Here is a 23995-nt window from a genome sequence, read left to right on the forward strand (position 1 = left end):
CAGGAAAGCTCCCTAAAACAGCAGGAACCTTGTTACTCTCTACTTCTTGGCTCCACAGAAAAGGATTAGGAGGAATTCTTTCTCGTTGCTCCAATTATTATTATTATTATTATTAGTCATTTATACCCCACCCACTCTGGGTGGCTCCTCACAAAATATTAAAAATACAATAAAACATGAGTTATTAAAAACTTCCCTAAACAGGGCTGCCTTCAGACGTCTTCTAAAAGTCAGATAGTTTATTTCCTTGACATCTGATGGGAGGGCATTCCACAGGGCAGGTGCCACTACCAAGAAGGCCCTCTGCCTGGTTCCCTGTAACCTCACTTCTCACAATGAGGGAACCGGCAGAAGACCCTTGGTGCTAGACCTCAGTGTCTGGGCAGAACGATGGGGGTGGAGATGCTCCTTTGGGTATACTGGGCCGAGGCCATTTAGGGCTTTAAAGATCAGCACCAACACTTTGAATTGTGCTCGGAAACATACTGGGAGCCAATGTAGGTCTTTCAAGACCAGTGTTATGTGGTCTCATCGGCCACTCCCAGTCACCAGTCTATCTGCTGCATTCTGGATTAGTTGTAGTTTCTGGGTCACCTTCGAAGGTAGCCCCACGTAGAGTGTGTTGCAGTAGTCCAAGCGGGAGATAACCAGAGCATGCACCACTCTGGCGAGACAGTCCGCGGGCAGGTAGGGTCTCAGCCTGCATTGCAGATGGAGCTGGTAGACAGCTGCCCTGGACACAGAACTGACCTGCGCCTCCATGGACAGCTATGAGTCCAAAATGACTCCCAGGCTGCGCACCTGGTCCTTCAGGGGCACAGTTACCCCATTCAGGAGCAGGGAGTCCTCCACACCCACCTGCCTCCTGTCCCCCAAAACAGTAGAATCATAGAATAGAATCATAGAATCATAGAGTTGGAAGAGACCACAAGGGCCATCGAGTCCAACCCCCTGCCAAGCAGGAAACACCATCAGAGCACTCCTGACATATGGTTGTCAAGCCTCTGCTTAAAGACCTCCAAAGTAGGAGACTCCACCACACTCCTTGGCAGCAAATTCCACTGTCGAACAGCTCTTACTGTCAGGAAGTTCTTCCTAATGTTTAGGTGGAATCTTCTTTCTTGTAGTTTGGATCCATTGCTCCGTGTCCGCTTCTCTGGAGCAGCAGAAAACAACCTTTCTCCCTCCTCCATGTGACATCCTTTTATATATTTGAACATGGCTATCATATCACCCCTTAACCTCCTCTTCTCCAGGCTAAACATGCCCAGCTCCCTTAGCCGTTCCTCATAAGGCATCGTTTCCAGGCCTTTGACCATTTTGGTTGCCCTCCTCTGGACACGTTCCAGTTTGTCAGTGTCCTTCTTGAACTGTGGTGCCCAGAACTGGACACAGTACTCCAGGTGAGGTCTGACCAGTATTTATGTCTTGTTCAGTACTTATGTCAATCTGTTAGCCACCATCCATCCACCAACCTCAGTTATGTAAGTTGGCAAGTGCACAGTGGCCCCACCAGCTCATCATTCAACCCAATGTTCATGCCAGGCATAAAGGGAATCCCAGTGATCCCAGTTCTTTACTCCATCTATGGACTTTTTATTCCTTCCCAGAATGAAACCCAACGAAACCCAATGCCGCTGCAGACACAAAAGTCCTGACAATTCAAAGTAGGTGAAAAAGAGGAGTTCCAAGGCCACTTAGGCCCCCCCCCCCAAAAAAAATTCTACTCACCTGCCAAATGGGCAGCTAGTCAAGGCCCATGCAGCATAGAGAGGGGAGAGAGACTCAGAAGATTGGGGGTTGCTTAAAAACCTGCTCCCCTCTTCTTCAAAAATTGGTCCACACTGAGAGATGGACCAGTCACAACTCCACCCCAGGATGATACCACCTGAGTCTTCTTTCCCAAGGGAAAAGGTGGGTGGCAATTTCATGCCCACTCAAGAGCGGGAGCTGCATTTTTAGAGGCCTGTCAAATGTCAGCTTCCCATGTGTCTGTAGAAGCCTCTTAAATGTTTTGAGACCCATTTGCAGCTGCAGCACTCTCCGAGACTTATCAAAGAGCGTAGTCAAAACCAGAAATGCCCCCTTTTCCATTAATGTGCATTTCCGTCATTCATAAGTTCTGCTGATTCAGCTCCAAATCTAACCACACCAGCTATCCAGAAGAAAACACTTCCAGCTGATGCCTCTCATACCGCCTTGTAAGTCCAGCCTGCTATCCTGCCATTTCTCTGCGCCACAATCCTTTACCTTTCTCTCTCTATCTGATCTCCAGGGAAATTGATAAGGTTAGGGTAGGGAGAGTGAATGGGGACCGCAGCATTTGGGACTTTTTAGCTTAGAGAAAGGTGAGAGGAGACTGACATCACTTATAATATGATGCATGGCGTGGAGGAAGTGGGGAAATTTTTTCCTCCTCTCCCATACCACTGAAATTCAATGAAGCTGAATGTCGGGAGATTTGGGACAGATATCTCCACTGCCAGAGACAGCAATGTTTCTGATTGCTGGAAACCACAGAGGACAGTAGAGAATGGTTTTGTGTTCCGATCCTGCTAGCAGTTTCCCAGAGGCATCTGGCTGGCCACTGTGAGAACAGGATACTGAACTAGGTGGGCCATTGGCCTGATCCAGCGGCCTCTCCTTACAGTCTTATTTGCAGGAAATGTGAACTGGTGAAACTAACCCCACTGCCATTCTGTACAAGAGAGCAGAGGTTAACATCTGTGTGTGGCCCTTTGCAAATGTCTGCAAGTCTGTGCAAGTCTGCATTTGCTAATGTCTACAAGTCCAGTTGATGATGATGATAATAATAATAATAATAATAATAATAATAATAATAATAATTTATACCCCCACCCATCTGGCTGAGTTTCCCCAGCCACTCTGGACGGCTCCCAATCGAGTGTTAAAAACAATACAGCATTAAATATTAAAAACTTCCCTAAACAGGGCTGCCTTCAGATGTCTTTTAAAGATAAGATAGCTGCTTATTTCCTTCACATCTGAAGGGAGGGTGTTCCACAGGGCGGGCGCCACTACCGAGAAGGCCCTCTGCCTGGTTCCCTGTAACCTCACTTCTTGCAATGAGGGAACCGCCAGAAGGCCCTCAGCGCTGGATCTCAGCTGAACAATGGGGGTGGAGATGCTTCTTCAGGTATACAGGACCGAGGCCGTTTAGGGCTTTAAAGGTCAGCACCAACACTTTGAATTGTGCTGGGAAACATACTGGGAGCCAATGATGAAATCACAGGAGGGAAGAGGGCTCTTGCATTCAGGTTCTGCTTGAGGGCTTCTCAGAGGCATCTGGGAGGTCACTGTGAGAACAGGATGCTGGACTAGAAGGGACAATGGCCTGATCCAGCAACCTAAAAACCGGGCCTGAAGAAACACAACCAACGGACATACTGCAAGCACTGGTCTATCCACCTCTACACTAACTGGCAGAGATTCTCCAAGGTTTCAGATCCAGGTTTCAGCGTTGAACCGTCAGCTTTTGCAGATAGCTGAGGCTCAATCCCTGATATCTCCAGGCACAGCTGCCGGAGAATGCCCCTTGGCTGAAACCCGGAGGGCAGCTACCAGTCAAGGTAAGCTCCAAAGGTGAAACTTGGGATAAAGCGTCGCCCTCCATCTGCTGCTTCACGGGTCTCCTCGCCGTGCGCTCTCAGGCACCGGCCGGCCCGCGCTCTTTCCGCCAGCTTGCGCCCGGCGCAGCTCAGCTGTCCGGAGCGCTGGTGCCCGCGCTCACGTCGGAGCGCAGCCAAAGGCGCTTCCCGCCTCGCCAGAGCGTCGAAGGGACTCCTGGATGTCTCTGGCTGGAGAGGTGGAGCGTGGCCAAGAGGGGCGGACTCCCGAGCGGTGGCTTTATTAGCGCGCCCAGCAGGTTACAATGAGAGGAACTGGCGAAAGAGGAGGCTGTGCGCTCTCGCCCTTTCCCGGCCGCCTAGGAAGAGACCCCGCGCAGCGGGAGAGGGGAAGGAAGGGGATCTTCAAAGAGGGCTGGTCCGTGCCTTCAGGCAGCAGTCGCCCACCCTTCTCCCCCGCCTCCTCCGCTCTCCTTGGCTTTCTCCGCCCCTCGCCACGGCTCTGCCTCTCCTCCTCCTGCGCGGCGAAGGAGCTGCTTTGCAAGAGAGCGCAGGCTGCCAGCCGGGACGGGAGCGCGCGCGCTGCGGGCTGTGCAAAGCGCCAAAGAGGACCATCAGGGAATTCTCCCTCCGGCTCCTTGAAATAAATACATTAAAATTGCCCGTTTCTTTTTTTTCCTATCAGAAGTGCAATTTTTCATTCCGCACCCCACCCCGCAACATTTTACTTACATTTATTTATTTTATTTTATTTTTAAAAAGTGCATATATAGGCTGTCCTATATCCATCATCCACCATCCATCCTTTTTTTTTTTCCCTTTCGAGAAACTCACTTCGGGATGATTCTCTTGTCATTGTGCTTCACAGCAGCGGCTCTGGTGCAGTTGAAGACTTCAGCTGACGAACAAGTAAGTCCATGAATATCCCGAGAAGCCTGCGGAACAACGCACATCCCTTCCATCACCACCTCCATCTACTACTAATTACTATCATTTATTTATTACTTGATTGATTGAAGGTGATGGTGGGAAGACTTTGTTGTTTCTTTCCAAACTCCGTTCTTCCTGGTGGCTTTTTATAAACCCACTTTCTTCAGCCACCTCCCCCCCCCCACCGCCTTCAAAAAAATAAAAGAAAAAGAAAAACGTTTTGATTGTGTGATGATATCCCTGCCTCCTGCATGGAATTACTGCTTGGCAAAGCAGTCCAGAATTGCCTTAAGGTTCTAATTTGTAGTGTAATAGAAGAACTTTGTTTGTTTCCAACTTTCTCTTCTGCTAACACGGCTTTCTCTCTCTTTTCCTTTCCGTGTGTGTGTGTGTGTGTGTGTGTGTGTGTGTAACGGATTGGCTTGTGAGTATTAAATTGCAAGATTCTTAGCAGCTCTTCCTCAGCAGCCCAAGGTGAAGAGGCTGCTGTGCAGATTAACTGCTGTCCTCTAGCCTGGGGAACAAAGTCAGCGGGTGATGGAGATGTTCTTATTCGTCTCTCTGGGGCGAGCGTGTGAAAGCGTTCATTCCGTGTGCAATTCCGCAGGTGGGAGGGGGGCTTCTCTTACACGAGCCCCTCCGTGGCTCCCGTTCTCTTCACTGTGGCTTGCGCAAGAGAACCCCCCCCCCCATTGAATACTTTCCCTCTGTTAGGGAGTTATGATGCCTTTGGGATCCGTCAAGTAGAGACCAAGGCTGAAGATCTTTTAGCGTGGCAGCGCCTGACCTTAGGAACTCCATGCCTATTGACAGCAGGCAGAATCCCTTTTTGTACTCTTTTCAGCTCCTGTTTAAAACGCTTTTGCTTAGACAAGCCTACCCGGACACGTGGAAGCTGAGATTAAAACACAAGCCTTTTTAGTCTATTGTTGGTTTTAATTATATTTCTGGATGTTTTAATACCTGTTTTTAACACTCTTTCACTGGCAATTTTCTAACTGCTTAGAGGGTTTTTTGTTTTCCTTTTTGCAATCAAGTGGCAAATACAGTTCATTCCAATAAATAAATAGCAGCTTACCAAAGGTCTGTGACCCAATTTAGGCAAGGATCCTAACCTCAGGTATGTGAGAGACTTCCCCATTGAATTCAATAGGACTTATGTCTGAGCAGTCATGGTTTGGTGTGCAATGTTAGTTGTGCTTAGAGTAGCCCAGCTGAAATCCATGAGACTGCTTATCTTTAAAAAAAATAAAAATAAATGGCGCATACACCAGGTTGGATCTTGATGTGCAGTACTCATACTCTGGGTAGACCCATTGAAGCCAATGGAACTTCAGTACTCTAAGTATGACACAGTGGAGATGCACTCCAGTGTTTGCACAAATAATAAAATAATTGATTCCCCCAGTGTAACAAAACTTGAAGACATTGCCATGGAAGAATGAGGAAATCCCAATGAAATAACAGCGGCAAGAAAAACTGACGAGTTATGCAGAGTTGGCTAAACTGACATATAAATTGTGGGATAAGGACAACTGTGGCTTTAAGGAAAAATGGGAGCTTTTTTCCAAATTATATTTAAAAAGGCAACCAAATGAACTGGACTCCTTGGCAGGTTTTGTATAAACATGCACAAATTTATTGGCTGATAACATGTTAGATAGATAATGTAAGGATATCTAAAATTTTATAACATGCAGAGAATAACACGTGCTGAGAAATCAGAGAGAGGAGTGGAGGGAAGTCTTTGGTGGGGGAGAGGAGGGATGGAAGGGGAATAATGTATGTGATTATATGGTTTGATAATTTTTTATGTTGAGATTGCTAATAAAAATATTTTTAAAAAACAAAATAAAACTTGGAGACATTGCTCATGGCACAGAGATATACAGACCTGAGCAAACAGGTCATCCCACCTGCCCCAAGGCTGGCACAGGATTTGTTTTCCCCATGAGGGAAATGGTCCAAAGGAGTCATCATTTCTTGGGAGATGTTTGTATCCTTAGCTTACTAGAGAAGCCACCAGAGGTCAGAGAGCATCCTCACTCAAAGGTGAGATGCTCCTGGGCGGCCCAGGTTGGTTCCATTGTAAAACGCATTCAACGCATTCCTATTCTTTGTGCTTGGGAAGCATGCATGAACCTTTGCAACCTGATTCTTCATTTCCTCTTCCCATCTTTCATGGAATGGTTTTATTTTTTTTAATTATTGAAAAAAGCTAATTCGAGTCAAAGGGCTCCTCTTCCCACTCATCTGAGAATCCTTGCAATTTTCTCACAGGCTCTTTTCAGTTACAGCTGATACTTAAGAACATCAGAACAGCCCTGTTATATCAGTTCCAAGGTCTATCTAGTTCAGCATCCTATTATCACAGTCACCAGCCAGATCACAGAATCATAGAAATGTAGAGCTGGAAGGGATCCCCTCTCCGAAAATGCAACACGGCGTTCCACATCATGTGTGACATCGCGCACACTATGTGCTGATGTGTGATATCGCAAGTGCATGTTATGGCGGCAAGCACCCGCAATCCTGGGGGCGAGATGTAGGTGCTGTCCCAGACTGTACTTTTGCTGGTTGCTGTTAATTTTCTTTGTGGGCCCACATACGTTCCTGAACTTGGGCTTCTTCTGCTGCATGTTGGTTGCTGTGAATGCAAATAGGTATGAGATGCAACAGACTTTCAAATTTGCTTTGATCAAATAGGTTTTGCAGGCTTTTTGAAGCACTCTCCGCACCTGCAAAACCTGTTCGCTCAGAGATCTAACTGTACTTCCTTTCTCTGCTAGCTCAGTTCTAGGGCAGAAAAAAAAGAGAGACTGCCACTTGTCTCGGTTTCTTTGGCTTTGTGTCCCTGGAGAGTTGTCAGGATTCATGTTTGCTTGTTCCCCCTACACCCTCCATCCCTCAGGAATCGTGGGTTTAATTAGCTCTTAAAGTATTTCTTCAGCCACCAGACTCTAATTTTTTGGCGTAGCACTGCAGCGTTGCAGAATGGCCCATTCAGAAATCTGGGTTTATTAGCTCAAGCTGTTTATGTGAAACTTATTATTTATGGAGTCTTATTAGTGCATTGGGGGACAGCTGTTTATTCACTTAAGGGCAGCACCGTTCCTGGATGTGGGGCAGTGGGGGGGGGACGTTGCGGAAGGCAGGAAGAGGTAAAACAGTGTAGGATAAGCTGGCTAGTTTGTCCTTTGCAAACATAGCAACTGCTCTGAAGCATGACTCCTCAGTGGACAAAAATAGTATACTTCTGAATACAAATTGCTAGGGACATTGGTGATTGGGAACTGGTAGGGCAGAAGTCTGGGAGGCCAACAGTAGATGGCGCCAAAGCCGGTGGTTGGTGGAGCAAGAGACAGAGATGGGTAGAGCCACCTAATTCTGGTCTGGTTCCCACCATCCTTTTTGGTGAGTTCCATGGGTGCGAAACTGAGACTGGGGAAGAGGAAGCTGATGAACATCCCCTGGACTGAGACAGGTGAGGGCTAGATGAGGACAGACTGAGGCTGGTGGGGAGAAGCCTCCACTGGCTAGGGGTGAAAACAGGCAACAAATAGCTCAGTCAGGAGAGCAAGAGACTTTTAATCTCAGGGTTGTGGGTTTGAGTCCCGCATCAGGCAAACGATTCACGCATTTCAGGGGGTTGGGCTAGAAGGCCCCTCATGTTCCCTTCTAACTCTACAATTCTGTGATTCTATCACCTTTTTTCTTCTTCTCTCTGCTTGGTGAGATTTGCTTGGCCCCTGCTGGAATCACAACACTGAGCTAGATGGTTCTTACTTATTCCAGCATCTAGGTGCCCTTGCTTTGTTACTTTCCCAGAAACGTACACTGACTATCTTCATCATGATCAGAAGCAAATTAGCATTCACATCCTCCCACCCACTCACCTGCAAAAAAAGTTTCCTGGTCCAATTCAAAGTGCTTCTTCTTGCCTAATAAAGCAGGGGTGTGGGATGTGTGTACTTCCAGATCTTGTTGAACTACAACTCCCATCCTCCCTGTCTCATTGGCTGTGCTGGCTGGGGGCTAATGGAAGCTGAAGTCCAGCAACAACTAGAGAGGAACACATTTTCCATCCCCTAAGTGGCTTGGGGTTAAGACATCTGAAGGGCTGCTTCCATTGCAGCTTACTCTGAGGTTCTTTTGAGGTTCCCACCATCGAAATAGGCTAGACTGGTGCTCCCGCAAGCAACAGGGCCTTTTCTGTAACAGCCCCTTCAAGACCCCGATTATGGAACTCCTTTTTTGAAGTTCTATTTATGTGTTAGATTTATCTCCTGCCTTTCCTCCAAGGAGACCAAGGTGGTGTGCCTGGTTCTCCCCCTTCCTCATTTTATCCTGAGAGGCAGTGATTGGCCCTAGTGAGCCTCTTGGCTGAGTTGGGGGGTGGGTTGAACTCTGGTCCCCCAGATTATGGTCCAGTAGTCTAACCGCACTACACCCTGCTGGTGATTTGATTGTTGGACTGTTGATTTGGTTTCGCTGTTTTGCCACTATTCTGTCATTTAATATTGGTTCAATAATTGTTTTGTATGTAAACAGCATGGAGTGCCTGAGTGCCAAAAGTTGATCTGTATCTGAGTATAGTTAATGAATAAAACAAATTATTGTTTATTTTTCCAGGCTGCTAAAGAAGACGTTATTCAAACAGGTAAGACCATTCAGTTGTCTCTTGTTTGTAGTTTGTATATAAAATACTACTACTACTACTAACTACTATTGCTACTACTTTATTATTTATATGCTATCCATCTGACTGAGTTGCCTCAGCCACTCTGGACAGCTTCCAACAAAATATTAAAACACAAACTCAAAATATTAAACACAAGATAGAACTATTTACCACTAATATGGCTTTAGCACCCTGTGAGACCATTTTCTTAATATATAAAATAAATAAATTGCCATGTAGTTGATATTCACTCCAGTTGGCAAATAATAGTGATACATGTTGGAACTGTGTCAGTCTACTATGGATGGATGGAAGGCAGGTGAGAAAATCGGGGGGGGGGAATGTTATACATCTTCTTCCTCTTCTTCTTTGGCAATCACTTGTGGCCGAGTAAGATTGTCTTCCATAAACATGGTTTTAACAATGAGTCTATAAGTGACTGTGGAGGCCAATTTTGGATCCACACGTCCTTCCACAGTGGGGACATTGGTTTCCGGGTGGGAGTTGATCATGGTGTGGATTTGCCAAGCGTGCCTTCCTTTTAGAACGTTTCTCCCTTGCGTCCTGAGTTCGAGTGTCTTCAAAGTCCATGACACCTTTGGTAAAGGCTGTTGTGTACAGCTATTAACCAAATGAAAAACAACAAAGCCAGTTGACCTGATGGGATACCTGTCGAAATCTTCAAAGCGGGCGGAATTGAACTTACACAACAACTTCACAAGCTCATCGAAAAAATCTGGGAAAGAGAAGAAATCCCAGCAGACTTTAGAGATGCCAAAATTATCGATCTCTTTTAAAAAAGGTGACAGAACTGATTGTGGAATATTATACATATACAGGAAATGATTGGCCATCTTATCACAATGAAACCTTTACAAATTCTCCACCCCCATAGCTCAGCCCGGACACTGAGGTCCACCTCCGAGGGCCTTCTGGCGGTTCCCTCACTGTGAGAAGTGAGGTTACAGGGAACCAGACAAAGGGCCTTCTTGGCAGTGGCACCCACCCTGTGGAACACCCTCCCAGCTGATGTCAAGGAGATAAATAACTATGTTTTTATGTGTGTTGGGAGCTGCCCAGAGTGACTGAGGCAACCCTGTCAGATGGGTGGGGTATGATGATAATAATAATAATAATAATAATAATAATAATAATAATAATAATAGAGAGATACCTGTATTTAAACCTGAATGCTGGGCTGGTCAACCTTTGGCCTGACCCTACAATCTCTTCTGATGTTCTTATGTAATTATGGGCAGGCGGACTGAGTCCAGTGCCTTGGGGTCCTTCTTCGTCTAGGGAAACGCTCAAAACATGTAGCTCTGGTGGCTCCTGACACAAGGCAGCTGTGCTCAGAACTGGGGCTCTCACTTCCAGCCTTGGCAGCTGTCAACACTATTGCAGAGCTGTGTGTGGCCAGACGAGCTAACGAAATGCCTATGGGCTTGTAACAGAGGCTCTCGTAACCGTTTCTTAATTTCCCTCCATGTGTGAATCTGGCATCTTGTTTTCCTCGTAGCAGGGAAGAAAATGCTCCTGAAATGTCTGTGGATTTTTCAGATTCGTATTCATTCAGCGCTTGCCAACTGGAAACCGTATCGTCTTGGGGCAGTGGGGAGGGGGAGGGGCGAAATGAGTTGCCAAGTCAGCCAGTCCTTGAAAGCTAAATCTCTGGTGCTTTTGACCCCTTAATACAGAGGTTTAAACCTGTTCGGTGGCTCTTCTAGCAGGCAAAAGCTCGCATCCCGAACACTTCAAAAGGCTGCCTCAAAGCTTTTGCGATCTCTTTCTGTGACCTTTCGCTCTGAGCTCTTCTCCAGTTTGACAGCTCAGCTCCTCATATTCTTAGGTGGCCTCGGAGCAAAAAGGACCAGTTTTCTGAAGCGTTATGGTCCTATGACAAGGATGGGCAATTGACAGAAACACAGTCCAGCTGTCTTAAAAGGGAACTGGACAAAACATAGTCCTTCCTTGGCTGCAAGTCACAACAGCTAAATTTGGGCCATTATATTCAGAGGTTATATGCCATGGATAGGGGTGTTAAATAATTCTGATGCAAACAGGAATGAAAATTGCCATTTTTTCCCCATTATGATCCTGTGGCATTTCTCCGCATTTGCACAAATTTCTCTTAGCATACACATTTTTGCATGCAACTTCATTTGAGATACACATTTTTAAATGCGATGTTCCCAATATAATGCATTTCCTTTGTCCGTATTTGCATCTTAATTCATTCTTTCCCACAATGTAGACAATTTTGTGCTGGTTATTTGACTGGCAAGCTGCATCGCAAAATTCAGAGAAGTGCAAATTTGGGAGGAAAGTGCAAATTAAGTAGATTCGCACTCACATTCTAACTGAACCAATTTTCTCCTCCATTGCTAATCACCCACAACAAGTCCCTGTAAACAAATAGGCATATATATTTTTCCCCTTTTCCTGAAAGCACACATAGTCTGTGGCTTAATGTCAGTGGCTTGCAGTGAAATATTTCGTAGAGGCAAAATTAGGGCCAGAGGCACCAGATTGTGAGGGCAATGGCGTGGGGGGTGATGTCACACACAAGATGTACTGATGCCCTGATGTCGCGCGCATGAATATCGTGCCTCTTTAAGCTGGTCAGAAGCTTCCTGGGCTTTGGGAAGGAGACACCAGGATAACATTTAGAGGACTAGACTGGTCTCCGTGGTCCACTGACCTAATGTGTGTGCTCCCCTTTGCGAGGCACCTGTCTACACAGGCTCCATCAATGTGACACTCTTACTGCTAAATGGTTGTGGTTTTTTTGAAGCACCAATATGCTCGGCAATACATAAGCAGGGCTATGGTCCCCTGCCCCAAGGAGCTTACAGCATCTGCACCATTAGGGTGATTGGGGCACTACAGCATCGACCTCACTCAGTCCTCACTTCTCTGCCTTCTTATCCACAGTCAGGGAGTGTCTCTGACTGGCCTTGTATCTGCCTTCTCTTCCTGTTGGTCTCTATGCTTCTCGCCCTAGCAATACCAGTCACCACTGGCCTACAGTCATCCAGCGAATGTGATTATGGCACCTTGCCATCTGGGAGGCAGGGATTTGCATGGCAAAAGTAGACTTCTAGGCATCCAAACTGAAGAATTATATATATCCCAATATATATATATAGGCTGAATTATGGAGCTACATCTTTCATGCTCATATATAATTTAAAGCAAAGAGAAAGTCTCATGCATCATCCGATGACATATTGCTAACAATAAAAAAAACCCACGTATTTTTAGCTTTTGCGGCTAGGGAAGAAACAATCTTGGATGTGTGCAGGGTAGTTTATGTTGCAAAGCCCTTTTGGCTCAGCCTTCTCGGCTCTCGGCTCTCTCATTCTGCCTGGCATGTGGAGCTGGGAGGTGATAGAATTCTGATAACACTGACGAGTTTCTGACAAGATCTTGGCTTTCGAACTTCGCGAGATGACACTGGCCAGCTGCCTTTAGGAGAGGCCTTGCGAAGCTTCCTTGATGACTCCCTGTAGGCCGAACCAGACATACTGGGGTGATAAATGAGACCCTTTTAAGTTCTGAATCAACGGGGGAATTTTAAGTGGCCCCTTGGGAGTTGTCATCTCTGGCTGAACAGGGAAATGTACTTCCAGGATTATTAGGCTATTAGATTTCATAGATTTTCTCTCTCTGCCTCTCTCTCTCTCGTCCAATCTAAACATGCTTACATTTTTTAATATTTTTTAAAAGAATTTCATATATATATATATATAAAAGAGTGAGAAAAAATGAAAGAAAGAAAAAGTAATTTGGAATAAAAAAATGCCATTACATGTTTAGCATGTTTACATTAGGAGTAAAAAGGTAAAGGTACCCCTGACTCTGGGGTTGCGCGCTCATCTCGCTCTATAGGCCGAGGGAGCTGGCATTTGTCAGCAGACAGCTTCCAGGTCATGAGGCCAGCATGACTAAGCCACTTCTGGTGAACCAGAGCAGCGCACGGAAACGCCGTTTACCTTCCCGCCAGAGTGGTACCTATTTATCTACTTGCACTTTGACGTGCTTTCGAACTGCTAGGTTGGCAGGAGCTGGGACCGAGCAATGGGAGCTCACCCCGTCACGGGGATTTGAACTGCTGACCTTCTGATCGGCAAGCCCAAGAGGCTCAGTGGTTTAGACCACAGCGCCACCCGCGTCCCTTACATCAGCAGTACATCCTGCTTATTTTATTGGGACTTACTGCCAAGAAAAGGATGCATAGGATAGCCTTATGTGTCTGTGCACCACATTGTGTGATTGGTTGTGCAGGGCAGGGCTTCCTTGCCCTCCAATGTTTTATTCAAGTTGGCATCAAGTTGGTAGCCAAAGTGGTGGAACAAGAACTGGAGAAGAGCCTGATGGATCCAGCCAATGGCCCCATCTCATCCAACATCCTGTTCTCACAGTGACCATCCGGATCCCTGTGGGGAACCTGCAAGCAGGACCCAAGGACAAGATCCTTTCCCTTTCTTGCAGTTTCCAGCAACGTTGCTGGCTCCAGCTGTGGAGGTGGAGCAGAGCCATAGGTGATGGTTGTGACCTTTAAAGCCCTTCACGGCCTAGGACCCTCGTAACTATCGGACCGCCTCTCCTGGTATGCCCTGCGGAGGACCTTAAGGTCCATAAATAGCGACACCCTAGAGGTCCAAAGCCCTAAGGAAGTCAGATTAGTCTCAACCAGAGCCAGGGCCTTTTCAACACTGGCTCCGGCCTGGTGGAACGCTCTGTCTCATGAGACCAAGGCCCTGCGGGATCTGATTTCTTTCAGCAGGGCCTGTAAGACAGAGTTGTTCCGCCTGGTCTTTGACTTGGAATCAACTTGATCCCCTTCCCTTCTTCCCTTTTTCCTTTCTCTTTCTGTGATGGAACTCCTATTTGGGGACCTCCCTGGTTTTTTTCTGGCCCATGTAGGACCAGTCTGGATAGTTGGCCTTGGTGAAGATTTGACGTTTTCATCCCTCAAAATTTTTTGATTTGAGTTTCTACTGAAATGAGGCTGCATTTTAATGTTGTATTTTAATCTTGTTTTTATGTTGTATTTTAATCAATTGTTTTTATACCTGACATTAGCCGCCCTGAGCCCGGTCTTGGCTGGGGAGGGTGGGATATAAATAAAACAACTTCTTCTTCTTCTTCTTCTTCTTCTTCTTCTTCTTCTTCTTCTTCTTGCCATCATGGCTAGAACCTCCAATAACTCTCTCTTCTCTATGAATTTGTCCAATCCTCTTTTGTAGCCATCTTAGTTGGTGGCTATCCTGTGGGATGGAGTTCCACAGTCTAACTCTGCAACGAATGTAGAGGTGCTTCATTTTATCTGTCCTGAATCTTTCAGCATCCAGCTTTATTGATGTCCACAAGTTCTCGTGTTATGAGAGACCATGAGTTGCAATGAGCTCTAATAACGTGAATGAGATCACACATGCAAGTTAACTCCAGTAAGGTAGATGGGATCGACTTGGGTGGTCCAGCAGACCTGATTTCTTGACTTTTTTTTTTTTTGCTCCCTCTGGGAATTCTGCTAAAAAGTTGTAACACTTAAAAAAAATGCCTTCCTTTTGCTTAATTATATGTTTTGGAATGCTTCCTTATGAGAATATGATGTGCTTTCTTGAGCAAAACCTTACTACATAACCATTTTGCAACTGTAGCAGAAATGAGAAGTCTGAGAAACAAAATCAGGACAATTTTAAAATCCCTTATGCTGCACTCTGGAGTACTTATTTGGCTCTTCCACTGGAATCAATGGCTGCTTCCAAGTTTAAAAACTTGTGCATAAGCATTTTCACTCTTATCTTCTTCTTCCCCCTTTTTACTATTATTGGCTATTAGCAGAGCTCCTAATTAGCTAAAGAGGATGTGCTGGGACTGATGTGTGGGAGAGAATGAAGAGAGGGGGAAATACTGTTTTCCACCACCAATGGATGGAATTGCATTTCCATAGGCTGCAGACTCTGGAAAAGGGACAAAGGACGACAGCTGAGAAGCCTGGATGTCTTCAGAGTTTAAGCATGCCACATTTAATTTTAATTGCCTTTGACTACTTAAAGGGGGGTGGGGGCAACAGCCTTCCATTTCTGTGTTTATGGATCCTGGGAAGCTCTCTGCTGACTGCAGACAATCCTGCAGGCGTCTCCTTCTCTCCTATTTTATTCTCACCTCCTCATACGTAGCTGGTTCTGCTCCTTGAAGAGCTCGCTTTCTTCCCTTCTCCCCGCATGCTGAAATGTGGGGAGATGGTTACAGGACTTCCAAAAAGCTGTTTTTGAACTGTAGCTGAAAGGCTGAAACTAACCATCACCCTAAAGGGAAATGTCTATACAGGGGACTCCCTCTGCTACTATTCATTCAGTGAGTTTTTTTTTTTTTTTTAAAAAAATGCATTCAGTGCTGGCACATCAGATCACTCTTGTTTGTGCTAACTGTGTCATTTGAAAGCTATTGTGTTTGTGGCAGTGGCGGACCTGGGGGTCTCAAATTTCAGCAGCACCCTGTGCAACAGCAAAATTTGGCACCCCTTCACAGTGGCCACCCAGACGCCATGGGGAAACCAGCAAGCGGAATTCAAGAACAAGAACACACACTTCTTCTGAGTTTCCCAGCATTTAGGTTGGTGGCCGTTGCTGCCTGCTGTGGAAATGAGTCCCATAGCTTCACTTTGTGCTTGATTGAGGTTTTTCTATAGGTAGTGAATTCGCTGTAGTGGGTAAAGGCTGATGGACTAGATGTCATAGATGCTTTTAGCTGAGATTCCTGCGTCATCGTTGGTCCTGTATACCTAAAGGAGCGTCTCCACCGCCATCTTTCAGCCTGGACACTGAGATCCAGCTCCGAGGGCCTTCTGGTGGTTCCCTCATTGTGAGAAGAGAGGTTACAGGGAACCAGGCAGAGGGCCTTCGCGGTAGTGGTGCCCGCCCTGTGGAACACCCTCCCTTCAGATGTGAAGGAAATAAGCAGCTATCTTATCTTTAAAAGACATCTGAAGGCAGCCCTGTTTAGGGAAGTTTTTAATGTTTAATAGACTATTGTATTTTAATATTTTGTTGGAAGCCACCCAGAGTGGCTGGGGAGACTTAGCCAGATGGACAGGGTATAAATAATATATTATTATTATTGTTGTTGTTGTTGTTGTTGTTGTTGTTGTTGTTGTTGTTGTTGTTATTGCTGCAGGGGGTTGGACTAGATAACCCATGGGGTACCTTCCAAGTCTACAATTCAATGGTTCCATGATTCAAAGTCTTTGAACTGATCCAAAAGTGTTCTTCTTATGATGCTATGAAGGGAAATATTGATGGCTGTGTCTGCTCCATTTGACATTGATATAAATGCTGCCTTTTTTTCTTTTTCTTTTAACAGAAACATCAGAACACAAGCTAAAGCAGTATGTCTTAGCAACCCCAATCAGCACCAGAGCGGATGGAAGTTACATCTCCCATAGAGTTTCCGCAAGCCGTTCAAGAAGAGCCGTGAGAGATGTATCGGCAAGCCCCAAGCAACTATATTTCAATGTATCTGCATTTGGAAGGGAGTTCCATCTTAGACTGAGGCCTAACACTCATCTAATAGCTCCTGGGGCAGTGGTGGAGTGGTACGAAGACTCTGTGGAAACAAGAAACGGAACAGACGGCGCTAGCCTGGGTCAGAGTGGGACTGTCACCGAAAGAATATGGAAAAAAGAATCATTATCGACCAACTGTGCTTACATTGGAGATCTTGTGGATATCCCAAGTGCTTCAGTTGCTATTAGCAACTGTGATGGTCTGGTAAGATATTCTTTTTGGTTACTGATAGTGTCAATATTTGTGGTTGTTTCTGTCACAAACATAATCAGTAACTCATAATAGCTTAAAGGATGCTTCCTTCCCCACAGACCTTCTCAGGTGCTGAGATCAGCAGAGGGGGCCCTCTTGGTAGTTCCCCCACCCTCAGAGACTCAGGGGGTGGCATCCCCTGTGAGAGCCTTCTCCGTGGTGGCCCCTAAGCTGTGGAACTCCCTCCCCACAGAGATGCGCCCAGCACCTTAAATTTACAGCTTCTGCCAAATGCTGAAGACACACTTCTTTACCTTGGTTTTTAACACTTGTGATGTTTCCTTTTTTAGAACCCACCTTATTTCTATGGTTGTTAAGTTGTTCTAAATTACTTTTAATATTCCATTTTGATGTTGTTGGACCACAGCTCCCATCATCCATAACCACTCTTCCTGCTAGCTAGGGATGATGGGAATTGTAGTCCAACAACACCTGGGGACCCACGTTTGAGAAATACTGCACTGGGACCTTAGGGTGAAGGACGGGCAAGAAATAAATATACAAATTTGGAATATTTTCCAAATGGGATGGGGGAATGTTTTTCTGTGTTGGAACTCTTTTCATGCTTAGCTGTTTGCATTTGAATACACGAAGCTTCCTTGCTTCAGTGAACATGACAGTTGCTCTTCAGTGTTTGGGTAAATGTATTTCCTTCTCTCACTACCCAGGATCCTTTTCACTGGTGAGGCTAGAGGTCAAGGGCCCCTCCCCTCTTCTCTGCCCTTCTTCCAAAGCAGGGGTGGTGAACCCAACCCTCCCCTCTCCTCAGATGTTTTTGGACTCCAACTCCCAGCAGCAAGGATGGGATTTGTAGTAGAGGTCCATAGTTTCTCCACCACTGTATCTAAAGAGTTCAGAATCACTCGCATATCACTTTTACGTTTGGTCTGCCATGCAAACAAAACTCAAGGGACGATGCCTACTCACCTTCAGCAGCCGTGCTTCATTATGGGATAAGACAATTAAATTTGTCTGCACCATTCTGTGTCCTTTGCAGTGCGCCATGGGAGATGGATGTAGCTTTGATTCAAAATCTCAGTTCACGTCAAAATGACAGCTTTCCTCTTGGTTGATTTAGTGCTGGAATCTGTCAGGTCTCCTGGAAGAGATTCTGGTGGTGGTGGGGAACTGGTGTGGTGTAGTGGTTAGAGTGTTTGGTTAGGACTGGAGAGATGGAAGTTCAAATCCTGCACAAGCTTTGAGCCAGTGACTGTTTTGCAGTGTAGCTTATGTCAGAGGCTTATTGTGAGAATGAAATGGAGTGGGAAAATCCTTGAGCTCATTGGGGTGGGTGTGTAAATAAATAAGCAGGAGACCATGTGAGTGGATATTTAGAAAACTTGAATGGTTATGGTGGCCCATATCAGGAAAGCAGATCTGTGCATGGACACCTGATATGTGAATTGGGTCAATTCACTCAGTGTCACCCAGGGGACTTTCACCTTGCACCGGATCCATCCCTGAAGAAAGAGGGCAGGGCTAAAGGTTTTTTAAACCCTATTTTAACATAGAGTTGAACCACTGGGTTTCGATAAGGTTGGGTGGGGTTGCCTTAGCTCCATACTAGAGCTGATTCTCAAGTCCAACAGCTCTTAAGCAGAAGGATCCAATCCTGCACTGTGTGGATCATGGCTCCTTTGTGAACCAAGGATGTTTAAACTCAATTCGAATGATGCCTGGCTCAATGCAAATAGTCCATTTCGGCTCAGTATTCGGGCCTCTGGTGAATCCAGCACACAGCCGTCCTGGAAAAGCTGTCACAAAAGACAGATAATGATAGTAAAATGTGCAGTTAGTCTGAATGGTTCCATGAGGTTTCATTGCATCCAAATTTGTCAGTCTTGTCCCTGCTAGTACTTCTGAAACAGTAATGCATTTGCATTATTGTTGTTCTCCATTTTAAAGTGATAATAATATTTGTCATTGAAGTTGAGTGTCGATGTGTTTTTTTTTTATTAACATTTGGTGTTCAGTCTTGGAATGCCCTTTCTCTGTCCTGCGGTACCTAGTGCAAAGCTGAATATCATGCCCAATTAACTGGTGTTTATTTATTTATTTATTTAAAAAACAACCTCATGAAAATTCATCAGCATTTGAATGCAAATTCTGAAGGACCGCTTTGTTCCAGTGCATGTTTAGTTTCAGAATGGGTGCATTAATTTCAGAATGAGTGCAATTCCTCCCTCATCCCTAGGGATAAGTTTCAAAAGGACCTGAGAATTAGCTGATGGGGAGTGTAATGGTTCTAGGGGTTCCTCGTGCGTAAATCGTCGCCACACCTGGCTGGGTGAACTCTTTCTGTCTGGATAGCCACTCTCCCGTGGCTGTCTCAATCGCTGGCAGAATCCGTCAGTGGGCGTTTCTTGAACTTCTTCCAGCAAAGAAGCTCTTTGACGCCTAGTCTTCGCCTAGTCTCCCTGCTCGGAAGCCTTCTGCGCAGGGAGGGTGTGGGCAGCGGAGGACCCGTGCTCTCCCCACTGGTCCCCGGCAAGGAGTCGTGGAGCCTCCTCACTGATTCCCCCATCTGCCCCCCTTCTCCACTGGTGCTACACTGATTTCCTTCCCCAGAAGATGTGCTGCTTCTCTCCCTCCCGGGACGCTCTCCGGAACCCCTCTGGAGCCCTCCCTCTCCCTCTGGCTCCGATGGCAGTTCCCTGACAGGGAGGCAGGTGCTGATACTATCAGGGAACCTGGAGTCCTCCCAGACCTTCAGTTTCAATATTCTCTCTCTCTCGGATTTTGCATTTTTAGAATGGCAACTGTGGACAATGAGCAAGGTAGCTACATAATTCCTTTACTTTTCAGGTCAGCCTTGGTTATAATGGCCACCTGGACTGAATCCTTAGAGGCCACATACGGTAGCTTTTTTCCCATAGGTGTGCATTGCTGGATAGCAATATCAAGCCATGGCTCGCCTGTGAAATCCCTGACTGTGTGTTGCAACCAGGAAAATGCTTTGCAAGCTCAATTTGCAAAGCTGATTTGTGCAAGTCCCTTCAAAACCAAACACGGACATTGTTGCTGGGGATGTACATGGGTTGCTCTGCTTGAGCAATATCTTGGAACGAGAGATGGACCCTTGGCAGGGTCTAAGCATTTGGGAATCTCGTAATGTAGAAAGTCAGTCCTGTCTTTAAAGCGGACGCAAAACAGAGGGCAGCTGAGGTGAGAGAAAATGAAGGTCAAATGACAAGACAGTGAGAGGAACAATAAAGGCACCAGAAAAACATGCAATTAGTCGAACCATCTGAAATAATGAAACCACAGATGATCAAAACATGTTAATTCTGCATGCTTTTTCATCTCTTATTGTTTGGAGCCCAATCAAGGGCCATTCATGACGTTGTTGCCCAGCAATGCACAAACTGCAGATTGGGGGCATAGCAATTTGTGCACTGGAAAAGAACTTAAGAAGAGTCCTCCTAGATTAGGTCAAAGACCCCATCCGGCCCAGTGTCCTGTTCCTAGAATGGGCATCCATATGCTTCTGGAAAACCCATCAGCAAAAACCCAGGAGCGACAGCACTCTCACCAGGCGTGCCAACTCCTAGGGGCAGAGGGGTCTTTGGCACCTTCTATGTTGAGGAGCGGAGGAGGCTGAGCATGCTTAGGTTCAATGGTTGGCTCCTCCTGAGCATGAGAGAAGAAGCCACACCACGCCAGGCTTTGCGCTTGGCTTCCTCCCGATGATGCAAAATCCTGCATTGTCCGTATTACGTCACGAGAGCACGCCTCATGCTGCCCCCCAATCTTGGGTGCAAGACAGTACCTCTGACTCTCACCATTTGTAACTCCAAGCAACTGGTATTCAGAGGCATACTGCCCCTGACAGCACAGGCAAAACATGGCCTTTGTGTCTTGTAGCCACTGCCATCTAGGAGAACAGGGCTATTTCTAATCCTCTTTAAAAGCCAGCCAAGTTGGAAGCCCTCACTACCTCCTGTGAGAGCAAGCTCCATAGTTTAACTGTTATTTATTGTTGTTTTCAGGGCCGTCTTTAGCAAATGCTTTTAACAAAACAAATACCTGATCTTTCTGCAATCGGGTGCAAAAAACTGCCCAGTGCCCCCAATTGCAGAAAGATCAGGTATTTGTTTCCTTAAAAGCATTTCAAAGCCACTTCGCGGTTCGAAAACCTCAAAGCAGCATATGCCGTGTATGTTATAAAGGCAACATCCATTAAAGCAAACGGAAAACATACTAATTAAACAACAGCATAAAAACCTGTAAAGGCATGGGGAGGCAAGTGAAACAGAGATTCAGGGGTTTCATCCACATAAACAAGGGTCTTATAGGTCAGGGGAAGGTTGGGTGCCACAGTACGTCTTTGCCAGATGACTGGAGCAACTGATATCTGCTGCTTTAGGTGTGGCAGAGGGAACGGGCAACAGCAGAAAATGGCCCTTCTCAGGTCACCACTGTATGATATTCTGTAAGGCATTGGGCCCTGAGCAGAATTTCCCTGGATCATCTAAGTCATCGGTTCTCAACCTGTGGGTCCCCAGATGTTGTTGGACTACAACTCCCATCATCCCTAAGCTCTGGCCTTGCTAGCTAGGGGTGATGGGAGTTGTAGTTCAACAACATCTCGGGACCCAAGGTTGAGAAAGGCTGATCTAAGTGATCCTACAGCTCTATACAGGGGCAGTTGGTCAGGATATTATTTCTGCTAGAGAGAGAGAGAGAGAGAGAAAGAGAGAGAGAGAAAGAAAGAAAGAAAGAGAAAGTCAGTCTCTCATGGGTCCATTTCATAAAAATGAAAAACGCAGAAGACATGCCAACAGTGTCCCAGTGATAACAGCTTTCCTGGCATTAAGTTGCTGCTGAATCCCAGATTTGTGTTTGTGTGTGTGTTGTGTTCTGCTAGAACTCAGTTATTACCCAGAGTATGTGCAACTGACATTTTAGAAGGAAGGTGGGGGCAAGAATTGCAGAACTGGCTTTAGACGAAGACTCTCCTTCCTATCTTTCGGCTGACGTCTGCTAGCTGGTGGCCCAATATTGATCCGATAAAGAGCCAACGAATCAATATGTTAATTGAATCCTGTGGTCATTCCAGAATCGATTCAGAATCCACTCAGCTCCCCAGAAGCATCTTGATGAATAGTTTATTGTTACTCGAATCCATCTTTTTGAAATGAATGTCTTGTTAAGTCTTCCTCTCCCCCTAGTTTCTGCCTCAAAGTGTTTGCTGAGACAGCTTAGCTCACCACTGTCATTTCAAAGTTTAAGCTCGCTTCGTCCTGTTCAGTTTCAGCTCACTGCGGAAAGTTTTCCAACCTGAGGGCCACTCTCCTGTCTGGGCAGGCTTCTGAGGGCCACATGCCAATGGTGGGTGTGGCCAGAGGCAAAAGCGGGTGGGGACAAGTGTAATTTTGTGCAATCTACATGCGCTCACAGACCTTTCTCCCTCTCCCCCAGCCAAGGAAACAAAAGGCCTGTTTGCAGTTCAAGGACACATTCCAGCTGGGCAAGAGGATAGCTTAGTGCAGGCATAGGCAAACTTAGCCCTCCAGATGCTTTGAGACTACAATTCCCATCATCCCTGACCACTGGTCCTGTTAGCTAGGGATGATGGGAGTTGTAGTCCCAAAACATCTGGAGGGCCAAGTTTGTCTATGACTGGCTTAGTGGGTAGGGCATGAGATTCTCAAACTCAGGGTTGTGGGTTCAAGCTCCATGTTGGGCGAAAGATCCCTTTGTTGCAGGGGGTTGGACTAGATGACCCCAGTGGTCCCTTCAAACGCTATGATTCTAAAACCACTTTTGGTACAAAGCAAGTGCCAATGCTGGCATGTGGCCAGTGGAATCTTGAGCATACACGCTGCCAGTGTGCAAAGATCTGCCCGGTGGCCCCAAGTCTGACAAGCGCCATCGTTGTGAAGGACAAGCGCCACCACTGGTGCGGTGCGTCTTTGGTAAATGAGCACACAAAGTCGAAAGTCCTTTAGTGAAACAGTAGGTATACATGTCGATAATACCTAGGTATATATGTATTTTGTTTTTCTAGCTTGATCAAAATTACCGTATTTTTCGCTCTATAACACGCACCCGACCATAACACGCATGTAGTTTTTAGAGGAGGAAAATCTGTCGGCGTGCCACCCGTAGGCATTCCCTCCATAACACGCACAGACATTTCCCCTTACTTTTTAGGAGGAAAAAGTGAGTGTTATGGTGCAAAAAATACATAACAGGTAGACAGTTCATAACAGGTAGACAGTTAAGAGCTTCGGCGGCTTCAGCGGCAGGTGCCTGGTGCCCTCCAGAATTCGGCACCCAGGTGCCCCACACCCCTTGCACCCCTGGGTAAAGATGGCCCTGCATGTGGCCTGGCTAGAGAAAGAGAAGCCTGGAGCTCTTCTTTCACCCACTCTCTGCATGAGGCTTCCTCAGCCTTGTTGTTTGATAATAAATTGCTTTCTGGTGGCACTTTTGGAGAGTCTGCAATGCAGTGTTATAGTCCCTTTCAAATTAATTAGACTAAGTGTGCTGACGGGTCATTTTGTTTCCTAAGTGAATAATGCTGACAATAATTAAGTTACTAGTCTCTCTCCCCCCCCCCCCGCCCCCATGAAGCTAACTCAGTGGGGACAAGCAGAAGAGGAAAAAAGAGGTCTATCCTATCTTCAGGAGCCTACTAAATTTCAATATTGGTTCCCTCCTCTTTCAGCCCACTTGGTTTCTGTGCTGCGTGTAGAACTGCTTTGCAAAAATGTGCACATTAGGCAAAATTGCATCCCCAAAATGTGTTTGTTGGGAGAAAATTCATTCTGAAAGCTGATGTGGAGAACTGGAGCTAAGTCTGGAAAAATGAAGAATGGAGAGAAACAAAAATTGATATATTTGCCCATCCTTCACTTCTGGGGTCACGTGCCTTTCATCCAAGTCTGCTTTGCTGAGCTTCTCTCTTTTTGGATTTCCTTCTGCATCTAGTGCGAACATGTATGACTCCTGATCCAGAAGCGGTG

The 23995-nt window shown here is 46.1% G+C and overlaps 1 protein-coding gene across 1 annotated transcript in view; it reads left to right on the plus strand.

Moving 5' to 3' along the window:
• Positions 1-3910: 3910 nt before the first annotated feature.
• Positions 3911-23995, plus strand: part of ADAMTS3 (ADAM metallopeptidase with thrombospondin type 1 motif 3) — a 143045-nt gene continuing 122960 nt past the window's right edge. The window contains exons 1-3 of the mRNA XM_082236327.1: positions 3911-4496; positions 9150-9177; positions 16570-16976. Coding sequence (XP_082092453.1) covers positions 4428-4496; positions 9150-9177; positions 16570-16976 — 504 coding nt within the window. The 5' untranslated portion in view covers positions 3911-4427. The remainder of the gene's footprint in view (positions 4497-9149; positions 9178-16569; positions 16977-23995) is intronic.

Source organism: Podarcis vaucheri, assembly GCF_965113315.1.
Source record: "Podarcis vaucheri genome assembly, chromosome: 9".
NCBI lineage: Eukaryota > Metazoa > Chordata > Lepidosauria > Squamata > Lacertidae > Podarcis > Podarcis vaucheri.